This window comes from Peromyscus californicus, unplaced genomic scaffold, assembly GCF_007827085.1.
Source record: "Peromyscus californicus insignis strain IS unplaced genomic scaffold, ASM782708v3 Scaffold_4__1_contigs__length_199733344, whole genome shotgun sequence".
In the NCBI taxonomy this organism is placed as follows: Eukaryota; Metazoa; Chordata; class Mammalia; order Rodentia; family Cricetidae; genus Peromyscus; species Peromyscus californicus.
This window is the reverse complement of record NW_026294562.1, coordinates 63,369,594-63,395,465: the sequence shown is the minus strand read 5'-3', so window position 1 is coordinate 63,395,465 and position 25,872 is coordinate 63,369,594. Positions and strand designations below refer to the sequence as shown.

Below are 25,872 nucleotides of genomic sequence, written 5' to 3'. Positions count from 1 at the left end.
AGGCAAACGCAGGAACAAATGATGGTTGTTCTACAAACGTTTCTTCAACAAGGTCAAGTATCGTAAACATACAAATTAGTTTAACATAAACAAACATGTTTGGGAATTCCTCAGCTACTGTGTGAAAATTAGTCTGTCTTATGCAAAGAAATTATAGGTTTAGTGTTTCCAAAAATAGTCATTACTAAATGTGCATGTAAAAGGTGATGACGGCATTTGGCTAGTTCTTGTGGTTCACACAGTCCACGGATAGGCGGGGATGGGTGGGTGTGAGAGACATAAATGTGGAAAATGTGGACACATGGACACAAGGACACGAGACAAGCCCTGTGCAGTTGGAGGCCCTGATCTTCATCAGAGCACAGGAGCAATAGAAACACCATGGCTCCTGTTCTCCTTGCTCATTCATGGTCCCTTAGAGGGTGATAGACATTGCTTCCCTGAAAGAAGAGCCCTACCCAACTATGTTGGGTCATCTGCCAGCTGACCTCTTCCCACCAAAGAACTAAACTTCACCAAAGCCAGCAGATAACTGACTGTCCAGTGCTTACCTTGGCGGAAATGTGAGCCTAGCTTTAGGACAGACCACTGGGAACAATGATATACTGATCCACGGGATGGATGGAGGTCAGTGAAACACACTGAGTCTCATGTACTCGCCTGGAAGGTGGACTCCAACCTTAAAGGCCCAGCCACCGTCTGCCCAGCCTTGAGACATACTCACCGCATAAACACTCATGTATGCAGCTCTGTTGGCAGTGTGGATTGGCATGCCTTGGGGCCAGAGGGTTATTCAGCTCCCTTGCCTCTTCCTGGAATCTGGAGACACCTCCACAATGCTCTGCACTCTGGGGTGGACATCTGTATGTGAATGAACATCCAGTCCAAGCATGCATGGTCACAGCTGGGCTAGGGATCTCAACAGACCGATCTCAGGCCCTCAAGCCTAGTGATATACCTACCCACTGACAGAGTGGCCCCACCTGTTTCTGAGAGAAGTAAAATGGCTTTTGCCAAAGTTGGTTCTTCTTCATGTCTCCATATATCCTGTTTTTTACCCACCTTGTCAGCACCTCCATACTCTTGAGATGTCCAAGATCCTCTTTTTTCTTTTTCCCCCCTGTCCCCCCGTTTTCTGGTTTTCAAGACAGGGTTTCTCTGCGTAGCCCTGTATGTCCTGGAACCTGACTAGTCTTGAACTCAGAGATCTGCCTGCCTCTGCCTCCTGAATGCTGGGATTAAAACTTGTGTCGCCACGGCCCACTTGGCATCCTCTTTTTCTAGGGTTCAGTGTCCCACTCTGAAGCCATGGTTCTGCCCCTTGGCTAGACCCAGGCTGGAAGATATTGACTGTGGTGCTACAAGGTTACCTGAGGTCAGGGAGTGATAACAAAGACATGGCAGCCCCCTGCGTCCAACCACTGCATGGGTATACCCTCCACACCTCACCCCTGACCTTCAGCACAAGGCTGCTGAGACCAGTGGTCACCTCCAGCTCTGGCCCAGGCTTCAGTGGAAAGGATGAGAAGTCTGAAGTGTCTGGCGGGTTCTTCCAGAAAAGGTAGTGGACCCAAGTAGCCCGAGCTTGGGGAGGAGGGCAACGGTCATTTGCGAGTGTGACTAAAGTACTCATTAGCCATTTCAGAAGAAATGAAGCCAAAGGGCTTTGCAAATACCTGGGACTCAGGGAAAATCTCTGCTTGGAATGGAACATTCTAGCTGGTGAGGGGGCTGGCTCAGGTGAAGCCCTGAAGGTGCTACAGAGAGGAGACCTGCCAGAAACGAAACCGCTTGCAGGGGCCACATCCCCCAGGTGGTACACTCTTTCCACGTAGTAAACAGCAACTAGAAGTGACAAGGGGCAACCACGTGATAGAGGCCTCAGCTTCAGTTTGAGCTCTGGCAGGAAGACATATGCTATATCGACCCCCATACCACTGCGAGCCTGCAGAAGCTGACTGGATGCAGAATGTGTGGAAGAGAGAAGATGCTGAAGCGTGGCTCAGATCCTCTCTGGTCTTTTTCCAGACCTGCGCATGACCTTTAGGTGCCAGGGTCCCTACAGGGAAACAACTGCAGAACCAGCCTTCAGCACTCAAGACTCCAGTCCCTTGGGGATGGCTCTCTCATCCTGAGACCTAGAGATGAGACTTTTCCTGGATCATCAGGGGCCTTAGCTCCATGAGGCAACAGAGTCCTTAAGCCACTGGCACTGTCCAACCTTGGGTACTGTGAACCCCACTGCCTGGCACCTCAGTGACACACTAGGAGGTACTATAGACTGAAGGGCCATTAGATTTGGAGATATCGAGGCCAAAGCTGACGTTTAAAGGCCATTGTGAGGAGCTAGATCGTGCAACAGCGGAGCTGACTGATGCATCCTGTGCGGAGGATCAAGGTAGCTCTGTTCATGACATCCAAGGACAAAATTTCTTTTCACTCCTGCAGCAGGAAGAGAGGAACAGGAAGGGGCTGAAGTAGGCCACAGGTCACGTGGGCTGCCAAGACTTGGGGAAACCCAGGTGAATCTGAGACAGGCAGGTTCAAGGGCCTCTGGAAGGTGTGTGTGTCACTGCTGACCCCCAGCCAGATGAGGCTGCCTCCACGGCAGTAGAGCTTCAGGTCAAAGCCCAGAACTCTTGGCTTTCTCCCTCTGCTTACATGGAGCTGGGTGGGTTCAATGACATGAGTGAGTAACAAGGTATGAGAAAGGATGCTCTCCTTCATCCTCACAGGCAGAATACCTAACCGGCTTCATGTGAGTATCAGCTCTCACTGTTGCCCTGGGAACAGCCAATGAGGAGTTCTGACGTGTGTCATTTTAAAGATTGTCAGCCAGGTGATGATCTGTGTAGACTACAGGATGACATTTCTTGACCTGATCCTCCCCTGAGCACTAGAGATGTTGTCTGGGGTGGGGACCACTCAGGTGTGATCTAACAGGAAGTCCTGGATCCCACTGCACTGTGTAGCCATTGTCAATCCATTCTCCACCCCAGGCAGCTCCTTCAGATCAGAATGCAGCAAAGCCTCCTCTTTCTGAGCATGGGAACAAATTATAGTCCTGTGCAGCCCAAGCCTGGGCCTGCATTTCACACCTGCCACTTGCCCAGGCTCTCCAAGGCTCCTGGGAATTCTGGCACTTTATCCTTTTAATTAACACATGGCTACTATGACCTTCTGTCACTTAGTGAAGCTGATCGGGTGTTCCCTCAGGAGGCACAGGAGAGTGGCTCACTGCTGGAGATCACCACAGCACTGCTGCCGGATGGCTGGTTTTCATTACCATAAAACCCTTCAGTGACTTTTCATCATTTCAGACCAAAACCAATAAACAAATTCGCATATGTCTAAGGGGCCCAATCCAGGGTGCAGCACATTGTGACACAGAAAACCCTGGAGGAGCCCAGCCGTGTCCTTCATTGTCCTAATCTAGGAGATAGCAGTCTGGACTCTATTCCAATCCCCAACCCTGATATCTACAGCTGAGACATGGTGACATAGTGACCTGTGGTTTGTCCTGGGCAGGCTGAGCAGTGCTCACACTAACCATGCTTGACCCGGGCAAGTGGATCAAGTGTGCATTACTTTCCTCGTTGGTGTGGTAAAACACAGAGTAGAAACAATTTAGGGAAAGAGCGGTTCGTTTGGGCTGACAGTTGACAGGGTTGGTCCTCAAAGTGTGCAAAGCACGGCGGTAGAAACGGCTTGCAGCTGCTGTTGCAGAAGCAGGAGGCTTCTTTCTCACAGCTCGAGGTACTGGGAAGCAGGGAGAAGGGGCTGCTGCTGCTGCTGCTCAGCTGGCCGCCTTCTTTTTCCCTTTATGTCCAGTCTAGGATCCCAACCCACCAGGTCTAAGATCCAAATAGGTCTTCCCTTAGTCCTCCCTGGGAGCACTCTTGCAGAAATGCCCAGAGATGCGTCTCCTAGGTGATTCTAAGACCAATCAAGTCAACAATGAAGAGTAATCCATCAGAGATGGCTCAACTACGTAAGGAAACAAAGAAAAGAAACACACTGGACGTTTTCTTAAATCACTGAGAAATTACTAATGCTTCTAGGTGCCCTGGCCAAGGATGTTTCTATTACCCACTGCAGAGTAGAGAATCCCACGACCTGGTTCCACCAAGAGAACCAGGTATTGAAAGGGCAGGCAATTGCCAATGCACAGGCCTGGAGATAAGATAGTCTGTCTTTCTGGGCCCTGTTTCTACACTGGCTGTATAGTGTGAACAAATAGATTCAGCTCCCTTTTTCAGACAGGTCTGGTTGGGGGGAGCAAAGCCCCTCTCACACTAGGCCAGACTGAGGGAGGCCAAGAAGGAAAGAAAAAGGAGGAGGGAGGAGGGAGGAGGGAGGAGGGAGGAGGGAAGGAAGAAGAGGCAGCAGGATGGAGGGGGAGGAAAGAAGACAGGGAGGATGGATGAGAAGGAAAGGGGAGATGGGAGGAGAAGAAAGAGAGTGAAAAGGAAGAGGAAATGGGGAGAGAAGGGAGGAAGAAGAAGGGGAAGTGGGAGGGAGGAGAGGGGGAAAGGAGAAGGAGGTAGAGGAAGAAGGACCAGAGAGGCGAGGACAAGGAGGGGGTAGAAAGAGAAGGACCAGAGAGGAGAGAACAAGAAGGGGGTAGAGAGAGAAGGACCAGAGAGGAGAGGACAAGGAGGGGGTAGAGGGAGAAGGAAAGGAGAAAGTGGAGAGGAAGCTGAAAGAGATGAGCAGGAGGGGATGCGGAAGAGGAGGGGAAATCAGGGCCCTGGTTCAGTCTGCACTCTCTAGATCTAAGCAGAGAGCCCCAGATTCAAGAGCCCCTGCCCACTCCAGGAATGTCACAAAAGTATCACCACGGGCACCAGTTAGGACTGAAATGCAGGTGTGTTGACTTCGGTCACATCTCTCACTGCACACAAGTGTGCATCGCCAAGGGTTCACCTGGCCAGCATGCACGGGGGGCGGGGGGGGGGGGGGAGCGGGGGGATACTTGGGAACAGACAGATTTTTTTTCCATTTTCAAAAGTATGGTATGTTTTTTTTCTTTTCCTTTCTTCCTTTCTGCCTTGCCTTCCTTTCTTTCTCTCGCTCTTTCCCTCTCTCTCCCTTCCTTTATTTTCTTCCTTTCTTTCTTTTACATCCTGACTGCAGTTTCCCCTCCCTCCTCTCCTCCCAGTCCCTCCCCCACCCTCCCCTCTGCCCCATTCCCATCTTCTCCTCCCATTTCTAGTCAGAAAAGGCCAGACCTCCCACGGATGTGAATAAAGCATGGTATATCAAATTGCAGTAAGAATAAGCACCTTCTTTTGTATTAAGCCTGGGCAAGGCAATCCAGTATAAGGAATAGGGTCCCAAAAGCCAGTAAAAGACTCAGAGACAGCCCCTGCTCCCACTGTTAGGAGCCCCACAAAAAGACCAAGCTACACAACTGTAACATACATACAGAGGGCCTAGGTCAGTCCCATGCAGGCTCCCTGGGTGTCAGTTGTCTCTGTGAGCCCAGGTCAGTTGATTCTGTGGGTTTTCTTGTGGTGTCCTTGACATCTCTGACTCCTGCTATCCTTTCTCCACCTTGAGAACAGATAGATTCCAGTCCCACCCAAGGACTACAGCCACATTTTTTCTCTCTCTCCTCCAATAGATAAACCACAGGATTTCTGCTCTATGTCTATTTTCAGGGCCCCTAGAACATTCAAACCTGGTTAGCTCCTTCCTCAAGCCTACAGGCCTACAAGAACATCATCGAACTAGGTTGTAGAGGCCAGAGCATGTATCAGCTGATATATGGAAGGTAGTTGATGTGATAAACACCACAACCAAAAGCAATTCAGGGAGGGAGAGGTTTATTTCACCTCACTGGTTACCGTCCATTACTGATGGAAGTCAGGACAGGAACTCAAGACAGGAACCTGGAGGCAGGAACTGAAGCAGAGGAGACCATGGAGGAACACCGCATACTAGCTTGCTCCCCATGGCTTGCTCAGAACTACCTTTCTTATACAGCCCATGGGGTGTGTCCCTTTCTTTTACCTGCCCAGGGGTGGCACTAACCACAGTGGGCCGGGTCCTCCCACATCAATCATTAATTCAGAAAATGCCTCACAGGCTTGCCTGCCAGCCACTCTAATGGGGATATTTTCTCAGTTGAGGTTCCCTTTTCCCATGTTAAGTTGACAAAATGCTAAGACAGAAGGCCACAGCAACAATGGAGAAAGTGACCCAGGCACTGGTGAGAGCCTCACAATGTCCACCCGAAGACCAAGCATAGCGCATCCTGACAATCAAGGACACATTGAGACTTCTCCTAGGAGTAAATACAGAGCAGTGTCAACAGAGGGGGTGGTGTCAGGAGGTGGAGGCAGGGGACAGTGGGCTGACTCTCAGAAGATAATTGGATCCACCACTGGTGAGGCCTTGAGGCAGGGTGGGAGCCGTGCTGCATAGAGCTGCGAGAGCCGAGGCAGACAGGAGCTGAAGTGTAGCCTAAGGGGCTCAGAATTGCCCACAAGAGGTAGGAGACTGTCCCACTGTGGCTGCTTCTACAACCTCTTCGTCAACTTCCACACCAAGAGCCAGGTCTATGTGTGTTTGTTACACCTGGTTGAGAATTTAAGAATCATAATATCACATTTGCAGAGCTGCACGTCATGCTTTTCAATTTTGTTTCCAGTTGAATATTGTCTTCCCGAAAGCATTCTCCCTCACAGACTGACATTAAGCAGGAGTGACGGAGAGCTTTTAGACTTCCTTCCTGCTGTACCCATTCTGCCTGTGCTCTGCAGCTACCTGCCCAGGCAACAGGGCCCAAGAAGACTGCTCAGAAATGGGCATCTCTATCACCAGAGGCCACAAGCCCACCTGAAGAAACAGCTCCTGGGAACAGTGTTTTTTAAGTTGTATCCCATACTCATTGTATACACTCCGCATCCCACCACTTGGTGACAAATCCTTCAGAAAATAACCCCATGTTGGTCCAGGGCCACTGGGTAGCCAGTGAGCCTCCAAGAGGCAGGCCAAAAGCTTGGTCAGTAAGCACTCTACATTAACTCTGTTTGGCAGGATGTGGGAGCCGTGGGCACTAAAGGTTCCCTCAGAGACCAGGGCTCAGGCTGCAGAGCTGAGCCAGTGGGGACAAATCTGTCACCCCAGCAAGTGGCCAGGCTACCTCAGAGACAAGAGTGCAGTGGCCTATCACACACACTCAGTTTTGTCATGACATTCTCAGGATTGATGTTCATTGGCAGAGAAAGTGGTACAGGAAACATAGACGCCACAGCCGCCCAAATCTCGGTCAAACCTCCTTCTCTTCACAGACTATTTTGAAACAAACCCCAGACATTTCATCACTGTCTATAAATACTCATCATGATAGCAGAAAGGTAACGGCTATTTTGTAAACACAGCCGTGATGGCACTACCCAACACTCAAACTGCCAGAAAGTTCCTTTGTAATCAAGCGTGAAGCTTGCTTCGGGCTGTCTAGACTGCCCTAACCTTTGCCCCTACATCTGGAAGTGGACACATTGTCCAGGATCCTCTGGCCAAGTCCCTTTAGCTTTCATTTTCTGCTGGAGAACCAGGCTAATCGGTCTTGCTGGCACCCCATCTTGGCATTGCAGTGACCTCTCGGCCTTGCCCTCCGACCCTGGTTTCACAGTGCCATTCCATTCCTCTACACCAGTCACTGTTTCTTGGATGTTTTTTTTTTTCCTGGACAGATTTGGAGACATGAGACCTCAAGCACTGGACATTGCAGTGGGGGCAAGAAAGGAAGGGAGGGATTCAAGGACCTCAGATAAGGACTCATCGATTTGGGGATACTTGACGTCTCCTGGGAACATAACTACTGCGGGCCGCAAAGTGAGCAATGGGGAGGTAAATGCATCCTGGTCTGGTCCCGCTGGAGAAAGGTACAGAAGGGTGAGCCCAGGATCGAGGAACTGGGTCCTAGGAGGTAACGGGAATAGGGCCTGAGCTGGTCCATCTAAACTCTTTGCAAACTCTGTGTGAACTCGGAGCTGAGTGGCCATCCTGGAGCATAGAAGTTGCTCGGGGAACCCCATCAGATGTTGAGAGCTCCAGGATGTCGGGGGCAGCTATTCATTCACACCAAGTCCTCAAACTTAAAATGTTGTTTAGGGACATTTTCCCAGTAAGAGACACTTGTAATGCATTGCTCGGGGGCTATGGCAAAGGAGAGCTCCAGGGTGGGCTGGGCTTGTGTAGAGTGGATCTTCAGAGATTTGTTTCCTGCACAATCAGATCACCTCAGCCTAAATATACGGGTGAATCAAGTGTCACCACAGCTCCAGGAACTCATCAAATATCCAAGAGTCCCCTTGATTCCCCATTTCTCCCAAGAATGGGATGGGTCCTCAGAGCTCTGATTCTGCACTCACCTGGAGGAATGTGGTAAGGGACCTGCTCTTGGAGTCACAGAAGGTCTGTAGTAATAGCAGGGAGCAGGCTGTGACCCCTGCCCAAGACTCTCAGCAGAAGCCTCCAGCAACTGTCCTCTGTGACCAACACTTTATCAAAAGCACTGTGCACTGCCCTGCCCAGACCCAGCCAGCCTCATCTACCCTCCTCAGATAAAGGTAGGGAGCTAGCAGGAGCCACCCACCACAGCATGGCCCTTTGGGGTGATGATGCCTCAGGTGCTGGAGGAGGAAGGGCAAGTGCAGCCCCTTTCCTCCCACCTGCCAATAGCTCAGATGATGAGGGTGAGGGACACAGGAGCGCCTCTGACTCCTCACCCCCCACCCCTGCCTTCTCATCCCTACTGCCACTGCCCACTTCCCTTCCTTGAGCTCAGCAGCGGTTCCTGGTGTCTAGGTTCCTGGGGACCCTGCTGCTGGGGCACCAGCTCACCAAGATCAAGAAGGAGGAGAGTACACAAGACTGTGGCTGCACCTTCTCTCCCAGCAGCTCCATCACTCACCACAGCTTTCTTGGTGCTCACTGGAAAAACTGTTGAACATATGGTGTGACCGGTCAAATATTTGGAGTTTGTGAGATGTGTTTTAAAATTAATGAGGATTTTAACTTTTATTAACTTCTAAACTTCAAAATACACCAACTTAGGGGGAAAAAAAAGAGTTCCCAGTCATGTGAAGCCAGCTCACACTGACCTGTTTTCTGCCCTGTAGTCCTTGGAATTTCACTGAGCTCCCATCCTTCACTGTGACAAGACACCCTAAGGTATCAACTTAGAGGAGGAAGAGTCCATCGGGCTCCTGGTTGCAGAGGTTTCAGTCCATGGCCACTAGAGTTCACTGTCTCTGAGTCTGTGGGAGACAGATAACGGTAAGGAGAGCAGCGCAAAATAGCCCCATAGCAAAGAAGCAGGAGCAGAAGGAAAGAGGGAAGAGAGAGGAGAAGGGGCTGGGAATAAGCCACACCCATGGGTACCTTCTCTTTTTTCCAGGATCCACCCCCATGTTTCTACCACCTCCCAACGTACCAGCCAATGATGACCTTATCAGTGGATCTGTCCATCAGTAAGGTCAGAACATTCAGAATCCAGTCCCCGCCCCATCCCCAGACATCCCACCTTTGACCATGGGAACCATGCCCCCATGCGCAAGCCCTTGGGCACATTTCAGATCCGAACCCCTGCACACACTGCACCTTGGTTTGGTTCCATTAGCGCACTCTACCAGTCCTGCCTCTAGGGTGGGAGCACCAATGGCTTCTCTTACAGTGTGGCAACCGCACGGCTCCTAAGAAAGCTGGATCTCTTAGGGAGAGTTTGGTATTGCTCCACCTCTACCGTCACCCCCCATGGCACCCTACAGGGTGTCCCCATCCAGTGGGACATCCCTCCTCAGTCCTGCCTTGCCACCTTCATGGCTGTCCCTACTGGTAGGTCCCGCCATTCTGTCCCCCAAGCCCTACCTCTGACCACTCCCACACTGTTGGAACCTCCTGCACAAGCGAGGGGTGCTGCTTCTGCTCCCGTGACATTTACTTTCCCCTTATTTCTTGACTTTTTGCCTGGAATTAGTTTAATTGTTTTTCCTGTCCCACTTTGTAGCATGGGCAAATACTAGAGTGAACTCAATCACCAAAATAAGAAGTTAACTGAAGAAAAAAAAAAACTAAATGTCTCCACTATAAATTTCTCATTTTTATTGTTTAAGCTACTTTTATTGGGTTTTTAACATGGCAGTGAACAGGAAGAAAGTAATATCTGAAAATATGGCAGCAGAGCATGGGGTGAGCAATCATCATCCACCAACTGACCAGCCATGACTGTACAGACATGGTCAGTGCAGAGGACTCCCATGCTGGCACAGTTTTAAACACACACACACACACACACACACACACACACACACACACACACACACACTCAAACCCATAAGTTCTTCTATTCACACTCACATACATTCACACCTATATGCTCACACACTCATGCATACTCGCACACACTCACACAAACACATACACATGCATACTAACATCCACACTCATAGCCACATGATTCACCTCCATACACGCACATTCCCATGTTAACACCCACACGCATTCATTCACACCTGATGGCACACACATATGAGCATACTCTCACACATGCTTGCACACTCAGATACGTTCCCATACTCCTAATAACACCCGACTACACATAATCCGGCCTGCATGTTTATGAATGTTCATGCACAAATGGTGCACACTCATACTAGTACACTCACACTCACATGCTCACATGACTCACATATACACACACTCAAATCTGCACTCTTAAGCACATTCACACACACACACACAAGTATATTTATGTCCTCACAATATGTGTGAAAACACACATACACGCTCACTGTGATGACTAGTTTTATGTCACAAGCTAGAGTCATTTTGAAAAAAGGAACCTCAATTGAGAAGATGCCCTTACCCGACTGGTCTGTGGACAAGGCTGTGGTGCATTTCCCTGACTAAAGATTGATGTGGAAGGGCCCAGATCACTGTGGGAAGTGCCATCCCTGGGCTGGTGTTCTGGGGTGCCATAAGAAAGCAGGCTGAGCAAACCACAAGGACCAAGCCACTAAGCAGCACTCTTACAGGGCCTCTGCTCCACTTACTGCCTTCAGGCTCCCGCCCTGAGTTTTTGCCCTGGCTTCACTCAGTGATGGACCCATAAGCTGTAAGGTGAAATATACTGTTTCTTCCCAAAGACGCTTTTTGGTCACAGTGTTTTATCATGGCATTAGAAATCTTAACTAAGAAATGAGTACCAGGAGTGGAGTATTGCTGTGACAGACCTGACCGTGTTTGGGGGAAGACTGTGGTAGCATCTGAACTTGGAGCTGTAAAAGCCGTTTAGTGTTCAGCACCCAGTGGGCTTTTCTGTGGCATCTTGGAAGAATATTGAGACATATGCAGACAATGGGGACCCAGCTTGTGTCATTTCGGAGGGAAGATTTGAAGGCCTCTTAAATAAGACTCCACCAGGGCCATGTGTGTGATGTTTTAAGAATCTGTGTGTCTAGTCCGTTGGAGCTGAAGAATCTGCTGTGATTACCAAGAGACTAGCACCATGGGAGTAAAACCTTAACTTTCCTAGGGCAATTGATACTGATCAGCTGAGACTGGGGAATTACTACAACTGAGAAGAGACCAGCTTCATTGAGGTAAAACCATCTGATAGTATTTCCTCAGGCTCAGCACACAGAACCTGTGGTCTAGGGTAGTCACGGCTGCATTTCATGGGGGCAGCTGAAGTTGGTAGTCACTAGATACTGGTTTTGAAGGCATGAAGGGGTCATGGAGAAGAGCTGAGGGTTGGCACTGTGTGGCAGGCTTAGAGTCCCCAAAGACATTCCAGGAGATGTTATTAGTGAAAGTGCGTCCCAATTGCAGCAGGAGACTCCAGCATTGCGGAGCTGTCTATAGCACAGAATGACTGCTCAGGACAGCAGCAGCAGTAGCCATGGAGTGGAGCTAGCCTGAGCTACAGAACAAGCTGTGTATGCTTCAGGTAACAGACTTGAGAAGTGGAGCTAGCTATCCAGGCCATGGGAGCCTAGATGATTGTGAGTGAATGCCAGACATGGGATACTGGGTTATTTACACTGTTAGAGTCTGACTTTGCTTTGTTCAGATTGAGATTGTATCCTGTTTCTTCCTTCTTGGAATAAGAAAGTATTTAACTTATTTTTTATTTTATTTATAGGGGTCGATTGGGATTTTTGAAGAGATTTTGGAGTTTTAGAGACTATGAATATTTTAGAGACTTGAGATATCTTGGGGAGGCTTTGAACACTGAAAGTGCCTGGGTATTTTAAAGGAACTGTGCTTTAAAGGACAGTCACAATCATTTGTGTTTTCTATTGTGATAGTGATATTAACATGCCGTCTTGGAGACAAACAAGAAAGGAAGGGTTCTAGTGGAATAGTTATTTCTCTGGGTGTCAAGTTGACAAGGGATCAATTGTACTGGCTAGTTTTATGTCAACTTGACACAAGCTAGAGTCGGTTTGGAAAAGGGAACTTCAATCGAGAAAATACCACCACCAAATTAGCCTGTGGGCAAGCCCATGGTACATTTTCTTGATTAATGATTGATTTGGAAGGGCCTAGATCACTGTGGGTGATGCTGCCACTGGGCTGGTGATTCTCGGTGCCATAAGAAAGCCAAGTCAGCAAGCCACAATAAGCAGCACTCCTAGAGGCCTTCTGCTCCAGTTCCTGCCTCCACGTTCCTGTCCTGAGTTCTTGCCCTGGCTTCACTCGGTGACAGATCTGTAAGTGATAAAGGTGAAATAAAGCCTTTCTTTCCTCCCCAAGTTGCTTCTTGACATGGTGTTTTATCACAGCAATAGAAACTCTAACCAAGACACTCACATTCACACTAACATGTACATACACACTCATATACATTCATACTAACGTGTACATACACACTCATATACATTCATATTTATATGTTTGTACACATTCATGTTCATTTACATTCCCACTCACACATCACACACTCCTATATGCTCATACACATTCACACCCACACACTCATATGCACACTTGTGCATATTCACACTCTAACATTCACTCACACATTTATTCACATTTACATGATTACATACATTCACACACACATTCTCATGCACATTCAAACACATTTGTGCATGTTCAAACACACATTTGTGCATGTTCATACTCCCACAACCACACAATTCACACTAACATGTTTGCACAAACCCACATTTGCATGCTTACGCACATTTGCACTTGCTTGCTCATCCACATTCACACTCATGCATTCACATACATCTGTATTTGCACATATGAATATACATCCACACTTATACTCACCTATTCACAACTATATACATTCATATACTTACACACATCCACCTGAGCTTGCAAGTTTTCACACTAACAAGCTCACATGTTTGTGCGCAGTAGCGTACTGGCACACCCACAAACTGGCTTGTGTGTTCAGGAGCTCACTTGTATTCAGGTGCACTTGTACACACTTGGACTCTGAGACACATTTGCACACACTTTCACACTCAATCATTTGAGCACACATTTTCTTAAACACATTTACACAGTCTGCTCATACATTCTGGCTTCTTCATTTTCACACATACTAACACACATATTCACACACAGTACTCATGGTGTCTGTGAGGAGAGCTTACAGAGCAGAAGTACTGCCCTACATAGTGTGATTTGCTGGCCGCTCCCCAGAGTGGGTATTCAACTGCCTCCAACCCATCCCTGAGCTGGATATTTAAGATCTTCCAAACTTCTGCTCTCACCAAGAGCTCAAAGCACGAATGACTGCCTGGAAAATTATTAGATATTTAAAAATATAATGATATTTTTAGGCTTAAAGATATTTCTGAAACAGAGAAAGAATTATTTTACAATGTAAAGAAGTAGACGACTGCCCTGGGTTGTGCCAAAATTGCTAATACTAGGAAAACCAGTGACTCAGAAACATTAATTTTTAAATAAATAATTACTTTAACAAAATTGCCAGGTGGAGCAACTTGCTTTCCACCACAGCTAATTTAGTTAAATTGCTCTGGCCCAACTGCCAGAGGACACAGCAGGAGCCCCCCCCCCTTCCCGGGATAGGCAAGCAGATAGCAAATACCTGTCACACTGATGAACAGTCCAGGTAGGGTTTGGCCAGCAGCACCCAGAATGCTTAGAGGATGGAGGCTTCGGGCTCCAGGCTCCAGCTATAGTCTAGCTGCTAAATGGAAGGTCTGCGACAGGAAGAGGACCTTGGGCATCAGACAGTCTAGTCAGCACCATGGACAGTTCCTGAGCACCCAGACACCTAAGAGGGACTATCCTCTGCCTTCCAGGACAGATGCCCTGTCAACTGGATCTGGGCCTGACCTTCATGTCATCTTTATGCCTGACAGTGGCCAGAAAAGAGGATGGATGAACTGGAGAGGTGGGATGGAACAGGTGGATGAACTGGAGCAGGAGGAGGAGGAAGGCTGGGAGGAGAGTGTGTAAGAAGCTTGTCCACTGAGAGGTTGGGGAGGCATAACACGCCCTGCAGTCACATCCACTCCTGGAAGGGCTGCAAAGGTGACTTCTGCCCACAGCACACTACCCCCCAACACCCTCACCCTAGAAGGTGGCATCTTTTCATAAAAGCCATGCTGTTGGCTCATTACTGGGGTCTGGAGACCAGAGTGGTCCCTGAAAACTTAAAGCCATCTGGGTAACTGGATGCCTCTGTTCCATCTTTAGCTCACATTCGAGATGAAGATAGCAGTAGAGAGTGTGGTTGTGTTGCAGAAAGTCCCAGCAGGTCTGGCTAGAAATGCTGTGTTTAAAAATGTTCCTGAGGAGCCAGGTTAACTCCCGAAAATGGAGGATACTGGGGTGCCCCACAGTGCTGCAAGTGCCTGGTGTCTGTGTGCCTCACTAGCTGCCACAGTCATCGCAGCTATCAGTCTAGCCTGTGAGGACAGGCTCTGTGTATTGCTTATCTCCCCCTGTGATTAGCTCTTATTGAAATTCTGTGCAGAGCCAGAGGTTTCTGCAGCTCCTGGGAATCGTCCTCACCCTGTCTGTGGCCACATGTCCAGGCCACACTTCAGTCCTGGGAGATGAAAGGTGCTGGTGCTAGCATGTTTTGGTGACAGGTGAGACTAGTGTCCTCCAACAGGCACCAATGGGTCTCTTATTTGGAGACCCAAGTCCGTGTACAGAGATTTATCTAGGCCATCCATGCGCATGCCCAGAGCTATCAGGGGTCAGGGCAAGCAGCTAGAGATCAGACTGTACGTCTGTTTGTGCCTCAAGGTGGGGGTGGCAGGTGTGCCTTGGTACCAACCGAGGCAGCTCCTCTTACCTTCCAGAAGGAGCTGGGTATGTCTCCAAGGGGAGGGGATACATGGATCCTGGAAAAGGCTGTGGACTCACTTCGTGGTGTGGCCACTTTAGCTCCCTTGCTCTATACTCCTCCGGTGCTGAAGACACGAGTCAGCAGTGTGCTAGGGCACGGTAGACATGTCCCATCAGTGAGGATTCCAGAAGGCTGTGTCTGAAGCTTATGAGGCCTCAAGGGATAAAGTGAGGGAGTTGAGAGCCACAAAGTTGTATCATATCACCCATCACCATGACAACTAAGAACAAACCTGCTTCTTACTCTCTCCCTCAGATACATCATTCTATGGTTCCCTAGTGCCTGCAGAATAAGCAAGATTTCCGTGCCCAGTCCTCCCTCTACTCCTGGGCCCAGTGTACCAGGCTCCCTGTCTGGAGTATGGGTGGGCTTGGTGGGCAACGAAGCCATGTATCTCTTCTGGAATCTACCATGGAGTTAGCAGGAATGGAGAGAAGCTGCGTGTGTCCCAGGATATCCTGCTGCCTCTATGATCTTGGTAGAATGAGGCAGGTTCTCCACAGGGCAGCCTTGCCAGTGTCTCCCTCTTCCTGCCAGCAGCTCTCCAAACCTCCCCAAAAACCAAAGGGCCCCAGGGAAGGAGAGTGGCCTTCTGAAGAAAGAGGAAGGGTCTGAAGCTGAGGAGGTGGAGCTCAGTGAGACACCAGGCACTTGGGGTCAGGGGTCAAAGTGAAAACTCCATAACCTGCAGTCTTCACAGCTCCCAGACCAACAGGGCCTGAACTCTCTTTGCTGCAATCTAAACAACCCAGGGTCCCGCATCTGCCCAGGAGGCCTTCTAGGTGCCTGCGAAATGCCAAAGTGTCTGTTTGTTACCAAGCAGAAGCTGCACGTTACCTCCTTGTCCTCCAAAGCTGTGATGGGGGCTGGACTGGCCCTGGGCCTCTCAAGGGTCCAACTGTGCTTTGTTAAAGAGCCAGCAGCAGGAGAATACTGGAAATTGGTGATTTCATTATTTGCTTCTCAAACTCATCTTCCCTCGAGGTGAGAATGAGTTTGTTGGCTTGAATCTGTTAGGAATGGTCTGTACAGATTCAGACTGATGCTGTGGGGGTTGGGGGTGGGGAGATGGCTGGTTTCCACAGCAACTCAAGAGCCTTTTTAATTCTGCTCTGCAGCCCAGATGCCGCACACGGAGAGGCCAGGGCCACAGTCCCACCCCCTCCAGGGCCAGGCTGCATCCCCCAGAGGCCACTGTTTCCACATCTACCTGTTTCCCATTTCAGTTTCTTGGTCCCCACAAAATGGCTGGGAAGCCCACAGCTATCAAGACTCAAGTACTCGGAAGAGCTGCATCTAGCCAGGGCACCAGCAGTCATCCAAGGCCATCCCTATTCTAAGATAAAATGTTTCTTGCAAGTACCTTGCCATGTCCTTGGTAAACTCAGCCACTCTGAGAGAGGAAAGATAGTCTTGATTCCACCAACCAGGTGCATGACTCAATCTTAGCCTCTTCATCAGACTGTTTCCTGTTCTCCCACTAATAGCTTGCAGATTCCTGAAGCCAAACAATACAGAAAGAAGCCTGGCCTCCTGCGGTCCTGGGTTCTGGATGTTTGGGTTTCCTGTTAGCCGCTGCAGGGCAGCCAAGCTTTCTCCTTCTGAGCAATAGGGTGGGCTGTAACCCATCTAGACTCTGTCCCTAACCAGGCAGTACTCGCAAGTCCATTTGAGTTTGACAAGAACTCCCAGCTGCCTGCAGTCAGCATACATGTCTCTACGACATCAATAAGCCAGGTTCAAAGGCTGCTGGGAAGGCCACAGCTTTGATTGAGATCCTAACACTTCAGAGGAGGCCAGAGCCACTAGCTCAGTCTGTGAGACTGGCTGGATGATCTCACAGTCCAAAAAACTAACCTCTCTGGAAGAGAGGCAGAACCTGAGGGCACTGAGGGAACCGGAGCTGTCCATCAGTGGAGAAACCTAGGATTATGCTTTAAACAGGACACACAGGCTTGGAGCCTCTGTACCTTTATTGTCCACTGACGCTCCTTTGGAGAGGATATCAGTGGTAAGATTTGTGGCAGGAAGCAGCTGAGCAGCTAGGCACTGTCCTGTGCCAGCAATGGTGGGAACCTAGGAGATGTGACCAAGTCCTGAGGACATGTTTCCTGGGATAATGGCCCCAGAGCCAATACAGCCACAGCTTGTCACATACAACCCATAAGCAGGACATCCTCTCTCACAGTTCTAAAAGGTTGGAAAAAATAAGAATAACACGTGAGAACTGTGTATTTTTCCAACGTTGGCACCCAGCCAGCCCTTTGCTGAGAACTTGTCTCCACCAGCAGGGTGGAATGCTGTGAGGAGGATCTGGCCTGTGGAGCCTGAGAGAGGTGCTGTCTGGCCCTTTATGAAAGTGGCAGCCTGGTAGGATGGTCCATGCTGTGTCCCCACAGGGGCTGCTGTCCTGTCACAGCCAAAACCCGTGGAGACATTACACAGAGGAGACTTTGTAGATGCTGCAAATGCTAACCAGCACTTGCTTTTTACTCCACGTGAGGAAGATGGCCCTGGATGACCAGGTAGGATGACCTGCCTGGCAGTGGACAGGCCTGAAGACTGCAGCTGAGGTCTTCTTGAGATGAAACCTTTAAGGACAACACTACCAGCCTGTGCTGGCGACTCCAGACAGTCATTTATATCCCTGCTGTCCTGTGTGACTGTCATAGGTGCAGAAACTCCCATCTTCTGCTGGTGTCTCTTTGAGCACTAGCTTGGGGAACTTTGATAAGCAGAATGTGCCTTGAGCAAAGACCCCCACACGGGGCAGAAACTGGCATTTCCCTGCAGGGAGGTATTTTACTTGTCCTCAGTGAGGGCCCTTGTTGCCTGCATCCTAGTGGCCTCGGATTAGGGGTTATTTCAGCCCTCCTCCTGTGCTTTCCTCTGTGACCAGTTTGCGGAGTTAGCAGGTATTCTGAGATGACTGTATCCATGATGCCCAGAGGTCGGGCTGTGTCCCATAGCCACACTGAATCCACGCAGCTGGGGGTGCCCAGAGGAGCAACCTAAAGGAGGGATTAGGCTTCATGACCCATGCAGGCACAGACACTTGGGCCCATGGCAGATATTTCCCAGCCCCCCCCCGGGGGGGGGGCAGGTTCCTAACTACAGGGTAATTTACATTACTCCAAGTGAGTGTTGAGAGACAAGAGACCAGAGGCTTGAGCCACATGGCCAGGCCTCCTTAAATAGAAAAAGCAGCCCCATAGCCAAATACGCTTTCAGTAAGAGGCAAGTGTAGCCTGTCTAGCAAATAAGACAGGGTGGTTCCCAGAGCAGCAGCAAAGGCTGGGTGGTAACCAGAAACATACCTGACTATGCCATGACTCCGTTTCTCCATCCCATAGAACAGTGGTTCTCAGTCTGTGGGTTGCAACAGATATCTACATTATAATTCATAACCAGAGCAAAATGGCAGTTATGAAGTAGCAATGACATAATCTTATGGTTGGGGGTCACCACCACATGAGGAACTGTCTTACGGAGTCACAGCATTAGGAAGGTTGAGAACCACTGCCATAGGAAAACTCTTCTGTGTTGATATAGAGCATGAACCACCACGTAGGTCATCATGGCACCTCTGTCTCCAGGGCCACCCCAGAGATCGGCTCTGAAGTGATGCCCTCCTTGGGCAGCTCCAACCCTAGGCCCTGGCACAGCTGCAGAGGGGCATATGTGGGTGGGTGGAAGCCATTAGTCCAGTGCCAGTATTCATGAAGCCAGGTGCTGGGCTTTGATTCTGGAAACTTCAGCTAGGGCCCCAGCACAGTACAAGCACAAATTCTTGGTTATGGCCACTCTAGGAAGAGGCTGGGGGACATCACTCAAGTTGTGCATAGATTGAAGGACCAGTAGCCTGTGCTATTCTGCCTCTCCTGAGGCCCTGGGCCACCTGTGATAATTCTGGAGCCATAAGCAGGAGATAGGTGTCAGAGTCCACTCTGGTCCAGAGCCAGCACACACGCACACCCCATACTGCTTCCTTATCTACCCACTTGACCATGACCATCAGCCAGAATCTATCAGGGAGGGACCTTGGCTGGCCTCTAGTCCCTGGAGAAGCCACTCTGAGAGTTTAGAACACAAGAAGGTCTCCACAACTTATAGGGTGCTGAGCAGGCAGAATCCCCTCTGGGTCTCAAGTCCCTTTATCTGAAGTTCAGGGTTCATCTCAATGTTCCCACTGAGCTCTGGGACAGAGGACACTTGACCACACCCCACCCAGAGGTTACACACCACAGGATGTACAAAACCAAGAATTACAATGTCCCTGGATCTAATTCTGCCTTCAAGATTCTTAACAATCTCTCCCCCGGGAACTCTAGCTTCCAACCTGGGGACCCCCTTGGAGTAGGCAATAGCTTGAAAAGCAGAGTAGATGGGTGGGGCTGAACCAGAGTGGCCCCCAGACAGGTGTCTCCCAATCACAGTGCCATGCCAACACTCCCCAAAGGGTTAACCTTATGAAAAATCTAGACCTGATCCTGGTCCTCGTCTCAGGCAGCAGCCTGGGTCAGGCCATCCCACTACAGTTGAGAGCCTGGGCTCTGGCCTCTGACAAACACCGCTGTACACTTTCCTTCACAGTGCTCAGTTCTTTTGACCCGGGCTGGGAGAAGGGGTTCAACATTGGGGTTAGGGAAGACACTTCCTGCCCAGCCAGGCCCTGTCCACAGGCAAGACCAACCCTGCTGACTCATGCTCAGATAGACTTCACCCCAGTTTTGGCACATTTGGATTTGAGAAATATTTTAATACCAGGGTTGTGGAGATTCTTCCAAAATCAATTTCCTTTTTCACCTTCCTGTTCCTGGAGCCCTCAACCGACAGCGATCTCTTTTAAAAATGAAGTAACATCATGCTGTCCTCCTTTTGGGGGAAATGCTTTAATGTGAGTTGTCTGAATCTGTTGGAAGCAAGCAGCAAACCCTAGTCGGTTGTCTCTTTAAATCGACTCTGCAGTGTGACGGGCAGCGGGCCGCCGGGCTGGGAAGAACCATTCCCGCTCTGCCGCAGGGAGCCAGGGCACGGCGCTGCCGCGGTCCGCGCCTCCCCCAGTCCCCATGGTTACAGCTCCTGCTTCCCGGCCGGTCCTTCATTCCCCTGGCTGCTGCTGCAGAAATCAGGCGCGCAGGCGGCTGGCGTCCCCCAACCCAGAGCTGGAAACTGCCTGCAGAGAGCGCATTGGATGCCTGCTCTTCTCGGCTCTGACTCACTCCCTCCGGGTGCAGAGCTCCGTCCCCAGCGCAGTGCTCTGACCACAGCCAGTCGCCAGGCTGCAGCTCTGCAATCTGTTGATAACTCCACTCGCAAGCTCCAGTCGAATGCCTTCCGTCACAGAAAGCTGTTCCCTAGCACGAGGGACATGCCACATCTCGCCTATGAGAAGCAAGCGTGAGACCTGTGCCTCTCCTGCTGCCTTTACCAAAATAGGTGAGAAGTTGGGTGGCTTCCTCCTGGTGTCTGAGAAGGAAAGGGGAGGGGTGGAGCTTCTGGCCAAGCTACTGGCCCACCACAGTGTCCACTCATGAGGGCCATTTCTGGGGCTATGAGGGGTTGGACCACTCTTGCTGTTGGAAGGTGGATTCTGAATAACTTTGGGTAAGTCCAGGGCTTAGAGCCCTTGCAAGACCACATAGTTCCAGCACGGGCAAGAATGTCCATGTGGGAGACACTAGCCCTCAAGGTCTGGCCGTGTCAAGTAACAGAAGCTTCTGCCAGCCAGGTCTGCTGGGCACTGAGAGATTTATTCAGGTTTATTTGATTCTCTTGATTTAAATTGATAATGTTGGTCTGGCTTGTGCAGCCTGAAATAACCAAGTGGCATTCTTATGTTGGGATGGTGAGCAGGGACTACTCAAGGGATGGTTTCTGGCTGCCAGAAGGCAGGTTTCCTCCAGAGTCCCAAAGCTCAGATTGTCACCACCTTTCTGGATGCCTCAGACGGAGCCTGAGCCAGGGACTCCAACAGGCTGGCCAGGTTGATAGGAGCCAGAAAGGGGCGAACTTGGAAAGGGACTGGGTGCTCCCTGAGTGTACCTGGGTACTGGCCTGTAACGGGCTGGGAGAGTCCTCCCTTCACTCCGAACGGGCATTGTCTTTGCAGGTGGGTCAGCCTGCAGATCCCCAGCCATCCTGTCACAGTCACTCTGAGGTCGCCTTCTCAGGAGCTCCCCGGGGACTGCTGTTTGGGACTTGACCTTCCAAATGGCCATGGAGGCTAGAGGGGAGAAGGGCGCAACATAGTGGCCGCTGCCAGCAACCCCACCGGTGCGCTTGCCTCTCTAACTCTGCAGGGCTCATGGTGAGTACGCAGCCCAAGGGGCTAACAGCTCAGGGCACCCTGCGTCCACGCCAGATCAAGCACTACCACCTCTGCTAGGTGGAGGAGGCCTGGCCGGGGAAGTCACTTACAGGGTGGTTAGGTCGTTAGCAACTGTCCAGCCTGTGCTCATTCCTGGAGTGGGAGAACTCTCCGGGGCTGGTGCTGAGGGCAGCGGGGTCTGGCTGCCCTGGGTCTCTGGCTGCCTGCCAGGGTCTGTCTGCTCACTGGCTCACTTGGTGCTGTTCATACTAATTAGCTGCAGGCACACGGCAATGTCGGATCATTTAATCAACAGAGTGGCATCCATCCATGGGGCTCTTGTCCATGCCCTGGGAAACCTTGTCTTGTCCTAGACAAGGTTCCCTCCCACTCAGAGGGGGCCTCAGTCAGGTCACCAGGCCCTTCCTACTGTTCCTGCTCCTCAGAAAGTCCAAGGGCTTCGGCAGCTACAGCCACAAGAGGAGTGCGAGGGTGTTTCTCTCACTAGAAAGGGGTAAGGGCAGTGTGGTCAGCGGGTTGGAACAGTGTCCAAGACATGGCGGGGCCCTTCCTGAAGGCTCCCACAAGCTTTTATTGTGGTTGCTGCCTATCGGTCTCCAGGAAGGCTGACAGCTGAGTAAATAATGCATTGTGTATGCTCCTAAGGGACAGCTGACAGGGCAGCTCCGGCTGGGGTGCGTGCCGAGAATGCCAATGGCCACCAGGATAACATGTCCATAGCCCAGACATGGGCATGGATGCCTCAGGGCAGACCTGTGTGTCTCCCTTGCAAGGAGCATTCTGTCTGAGACACTGTCTCACTTGCTTCTTGCTCCATTCAAAAATGCCCCGGAAGAGAAACCCCTGATGCCCAAAGCCACATCACTTCAGCATTGGTGGCTGAGGCAAAGCTTGTGTCCACGCTCTCTCCTGACCCCAGCAAGGTTACCTGTTCCAGGCACTGGCAGCTCTCAAAGGAGAGCAGCCTGGGCTCAAGGGTACCTTGGCTTCTGACTCTCTCTCCTGCTGCCCCCAGGTGCCACACCCAACATGGCTGTCGGCCCTAGGTTGGAACGGTTTGTGGCTTTCCTCCTCAAACTCAGGATGTTTGCAAAATGGAAACCTGCCCTTGGCAGATGATAAGTAAACTGATTGGAGCTTCAGGAGGCATGGGTGTTTGCAGTGCCCACCCTGTGGGACCCACTGGGCAGAATTAGCTGCCTAGCTCAGCCCTGCCTTCCCCCACTCCTTACAAGCCCCTGGCCCTTGCCTACACTCATCTCCCTCGGCACAAAGTGCCTGCCCTCTGCAACCCCTGCCTCCATATGCAGGACTCACAGCAGGGGCCAGCAGCCCCCGTAGGGAATCTCTGTTCTACACGAGGGCCATGTCAGACTTCAGCAGCCCAAGGCTGCCCATTTAAGAGCTTATACTGCAAATGTCTCCTTGACAGCTTGGCCCAGAACCTATGGGCTTTCGTGGGTTTTTTTACTTTCAACTGATAGTTTACAGATTAGAATAGCTGAGAGACACAGAAGGTAGACCACCTGAAGTGCCACATCTTCTGTACATCCACAGACTGTGGTGCAGGTGCTGGGCAATTCACCTGGGACCCAGGGACAGAATGGTCAGTGGTTCTGAGACTGCATGGCCTTAGCTGATACTCCATGGCTACTGGAACTTCCCCAACACATGTCCAGCAGTGAACTGCCACCTTCCTGCTCCCAGGCGTAAGACACAGCCACATACCCTGGTCTTCTGAACCACATACCAGGGCTTAAATGAGCCCTGGATTCAAGCCTCCTTCACTTAAGCCATGCCATACTCCTCCTCCTAGACATTGTCTTTGTCCGATCCTCCCTATGACCATGTCCAATGTGGAAAGCCAAGGGCACCTCTGTCCTTCTCAGGGCATCTGTGTCACAGAAGATAACAAACTCAGAAGCAAACTAGCTTATTTCTACAACAGGTACTGCTGTTTAATTCCAGCAGACACCCAGACACGGTTGGTTTTGCCCTCTGTCACCTGAGATTCTCACAGTTAGCACCAAGAAAGCAACTCTCAAAGGGAACAAAGTGATACCTGTCAATGACAGGGAGAGTGGTCCAGCACCTGCCTTCTCTCTGCTGCTCCTTGAGAGCATCCACATCTGGGGGACAACTAAGGCACTTTCCACGTGCATAGCTCTTGTTTTCTGCCAACTAGAGGTGAGGAACTAAACAGGGTAGACTGATGTGACAGCCATATTCTGTTGTGGGGAGGGATGTGTGGTATAGAATAGTGTGGTACAGAATGTGCATTGTAGAATGGGGTGGGTTGGGGTGTGGGGTATGAAATGGTGTGGCCCAGAATAGGTGGTGTAGAATGTATGGCATATAGTATAGTATGGAGTCTGTGGTATACAATAGTATGAAATGTATAGTATAGAATGTGTGGTGTGGGATATATGTTGTAGATGTGTGGTGTGGAATGTGTGATGTGGGATATATGGTGTAGATATGTGATGAGGGATGTGTGGTGGAGATGTATGGGTGTAGAATGTGTGGTGTGAGTGTGTGGTATAGAGTGGTATGGATTGTGATGTATGTTATGGAATGGTATAATATAAAATGTATGAAATATGTGATATAGACCATGATTGTGTGGAATGTGTGGTATGGATGGGGCTGTAGGTATGTGGTGTGGGATTTATAGTGCACGTGTGTGGTGTGGGATGTGTGGTGTAGGAGTGTATTGTATGGAGTGTGGGATATAGAATGTGTGGTAAGGATGTGTGTTGGAGACATGTGGTGTTGAATAGTGTGATGGGGATATGTGGTATAGAATGATGGTGTAGATATGTGATATAGAATGTGTGGTAGGGATGTGTGATGTTGACTAGTCTAATATGAGATAAATGGTGTAGAATGTGTGGTGTGGTGTGAGATATATGTCATAGATCAGTGTGGTATGAAATGTATGGTATGATTGTGGTATAGGATGTGTGGAATAGACTAGTGTAGTGTGCAATGTGTGGTGTGCAAGATGTGATACACAATGTGTGGTGTGGAATGTATGATGTGCAATGTGTGGTATAGATGTGTGGTGTAGAATGTGTGGTTTGGGAAGTGTGGTGTGGGATGTATGGTGTGGGATTGTGGTGTGGAATGTGTGGTGTGGGATGTGTGGTGTGGGATTGTGGTGCTGAATCGTGTGATATGGGGTGTGTGGTATAAAATGTGTGGTGGGAAGCAGAGTGGTATAGTATGAGATATATGGTATAGAATAGTGCAATATTAAATGGTGTGGGGTGTGTGGTATGGGATGTGTGATACAGACTAGTATGGTGTAGAATGTGTGGTATAGATGTATGGTTTGGAATGTGTAGTAGGGATATGTACTGTGGGATATGTGGGGTTAAATAGTGTGATGTGAGGTGTATGGTATAGAATGTGTGGTATAAAGTTGTATGGTATGGGCTGTGATGGGTGGGGTATAGGGTGTGGAATGTATGGTGTGAGATGTGTGATAGACAAACAGTGTGGTTGTGTAAACTGGGAATGGTGGGTCAAACCTATCATTTCGAAATTCAGGAGGCTGAAGCAAGAAAACTGACATGCATCTGAAGCCAGCCTGGGCTGCATAGCAAGACCCTGTCTCAAAAACAAGAGAACGGTGTGGTATAGAGTGGTATTGCATGAGACGGTATTCATTTGGATGGTGTGTAGAATGATGTGGAGTGGATGGCAAGGAGTGAGATGGCAAGGAATGATATAGTCTTGGGAGGTGGGTTATTGTAGAGTGCCATCATGTGGGATAACATAGGATGGAATGCTGTAGTGTGGGATGGTGTAGTATGGAATGACATGGTGAGGAATGGTGCGGTGTGGAGTTGCATAATGTGGACTTGTGTGGTATGGGATGAAATGGGGTGGTTTAGGATGATGTTCTTTGAAATAGTATGACTTAAGATGGTCTGGAATAAAATAGCATAAAGTAGGGTGGGGAGGATTAAGGTGGCATTATGTAATGGGGTACTCTGGGATGTCATAGTGAGAGAACCCATGGGTGGGATATAAGAGTGTGGTGGGAAGATGTGGTACCGGATAGTGTGATGTGGGATGGCAGGGAGGGGGTGACATAGTGTGGAATGCTGGGATGCGGTGTTGGTTCCTGGATCCCTGTAATTGTCATATTTGAGTCTAGCTGGTCAGGTGC

At 49.9% G+C, this 25,872-nt stretch overlaps 1 protein-coding gene and 1 long non-coding RNA gene across 3 annotated transcripts in view; one reads left to right on the top strand and one right to left on the bottom strand.

Annotated features, from left to right (window-relative positions):
- LOC128095614 (uncharacterized) overlaps positions 1 to 25,872 on the bottom strand; it is a 39,412-nt gene that overhangs the window by 6,898 nt on the left and 6,642 nt on the right. Inside the window, exon 2 of the long non-coding RNA XR_008213278.1 lies at positions 9,117 to 9,272. This is a non-coding gene — a long non-coding RNA (uncharacterized LOC128095614). The remainder of the gene's footprint in view (positions 1 to 9,116; positions 9,273 to 25,872) is intronic.
- Adgra1 (adhesion G protein-coupled receptor A1) overlaps positions 20,296 to 25,872 on the top strand; it is a 43,534-nt gene continuing 37,957 nt past the window's right edge. Inside the window, exons 1-2 of one of the 2 annotated variants that reach the window (XM_052714748.1) lie at positions 20,296 to 20,803; positions 21,477 to 21,674. In XM_052714748.1, the coding sequence (XP_052570708.1) occupies positions 21,672 to 21,674 (3 nt within the window). In that variant the 5' untranslated portion in view covers positions 20,296 to 20,803; positions 21,477 to 21,671. The remainder of the gene's footprint in view (positions 20,804 to 21,476; positions 21,675 to 25,872) is intronic. The other variant, XM_052714747.1, reaches the window with a different exon arrangement.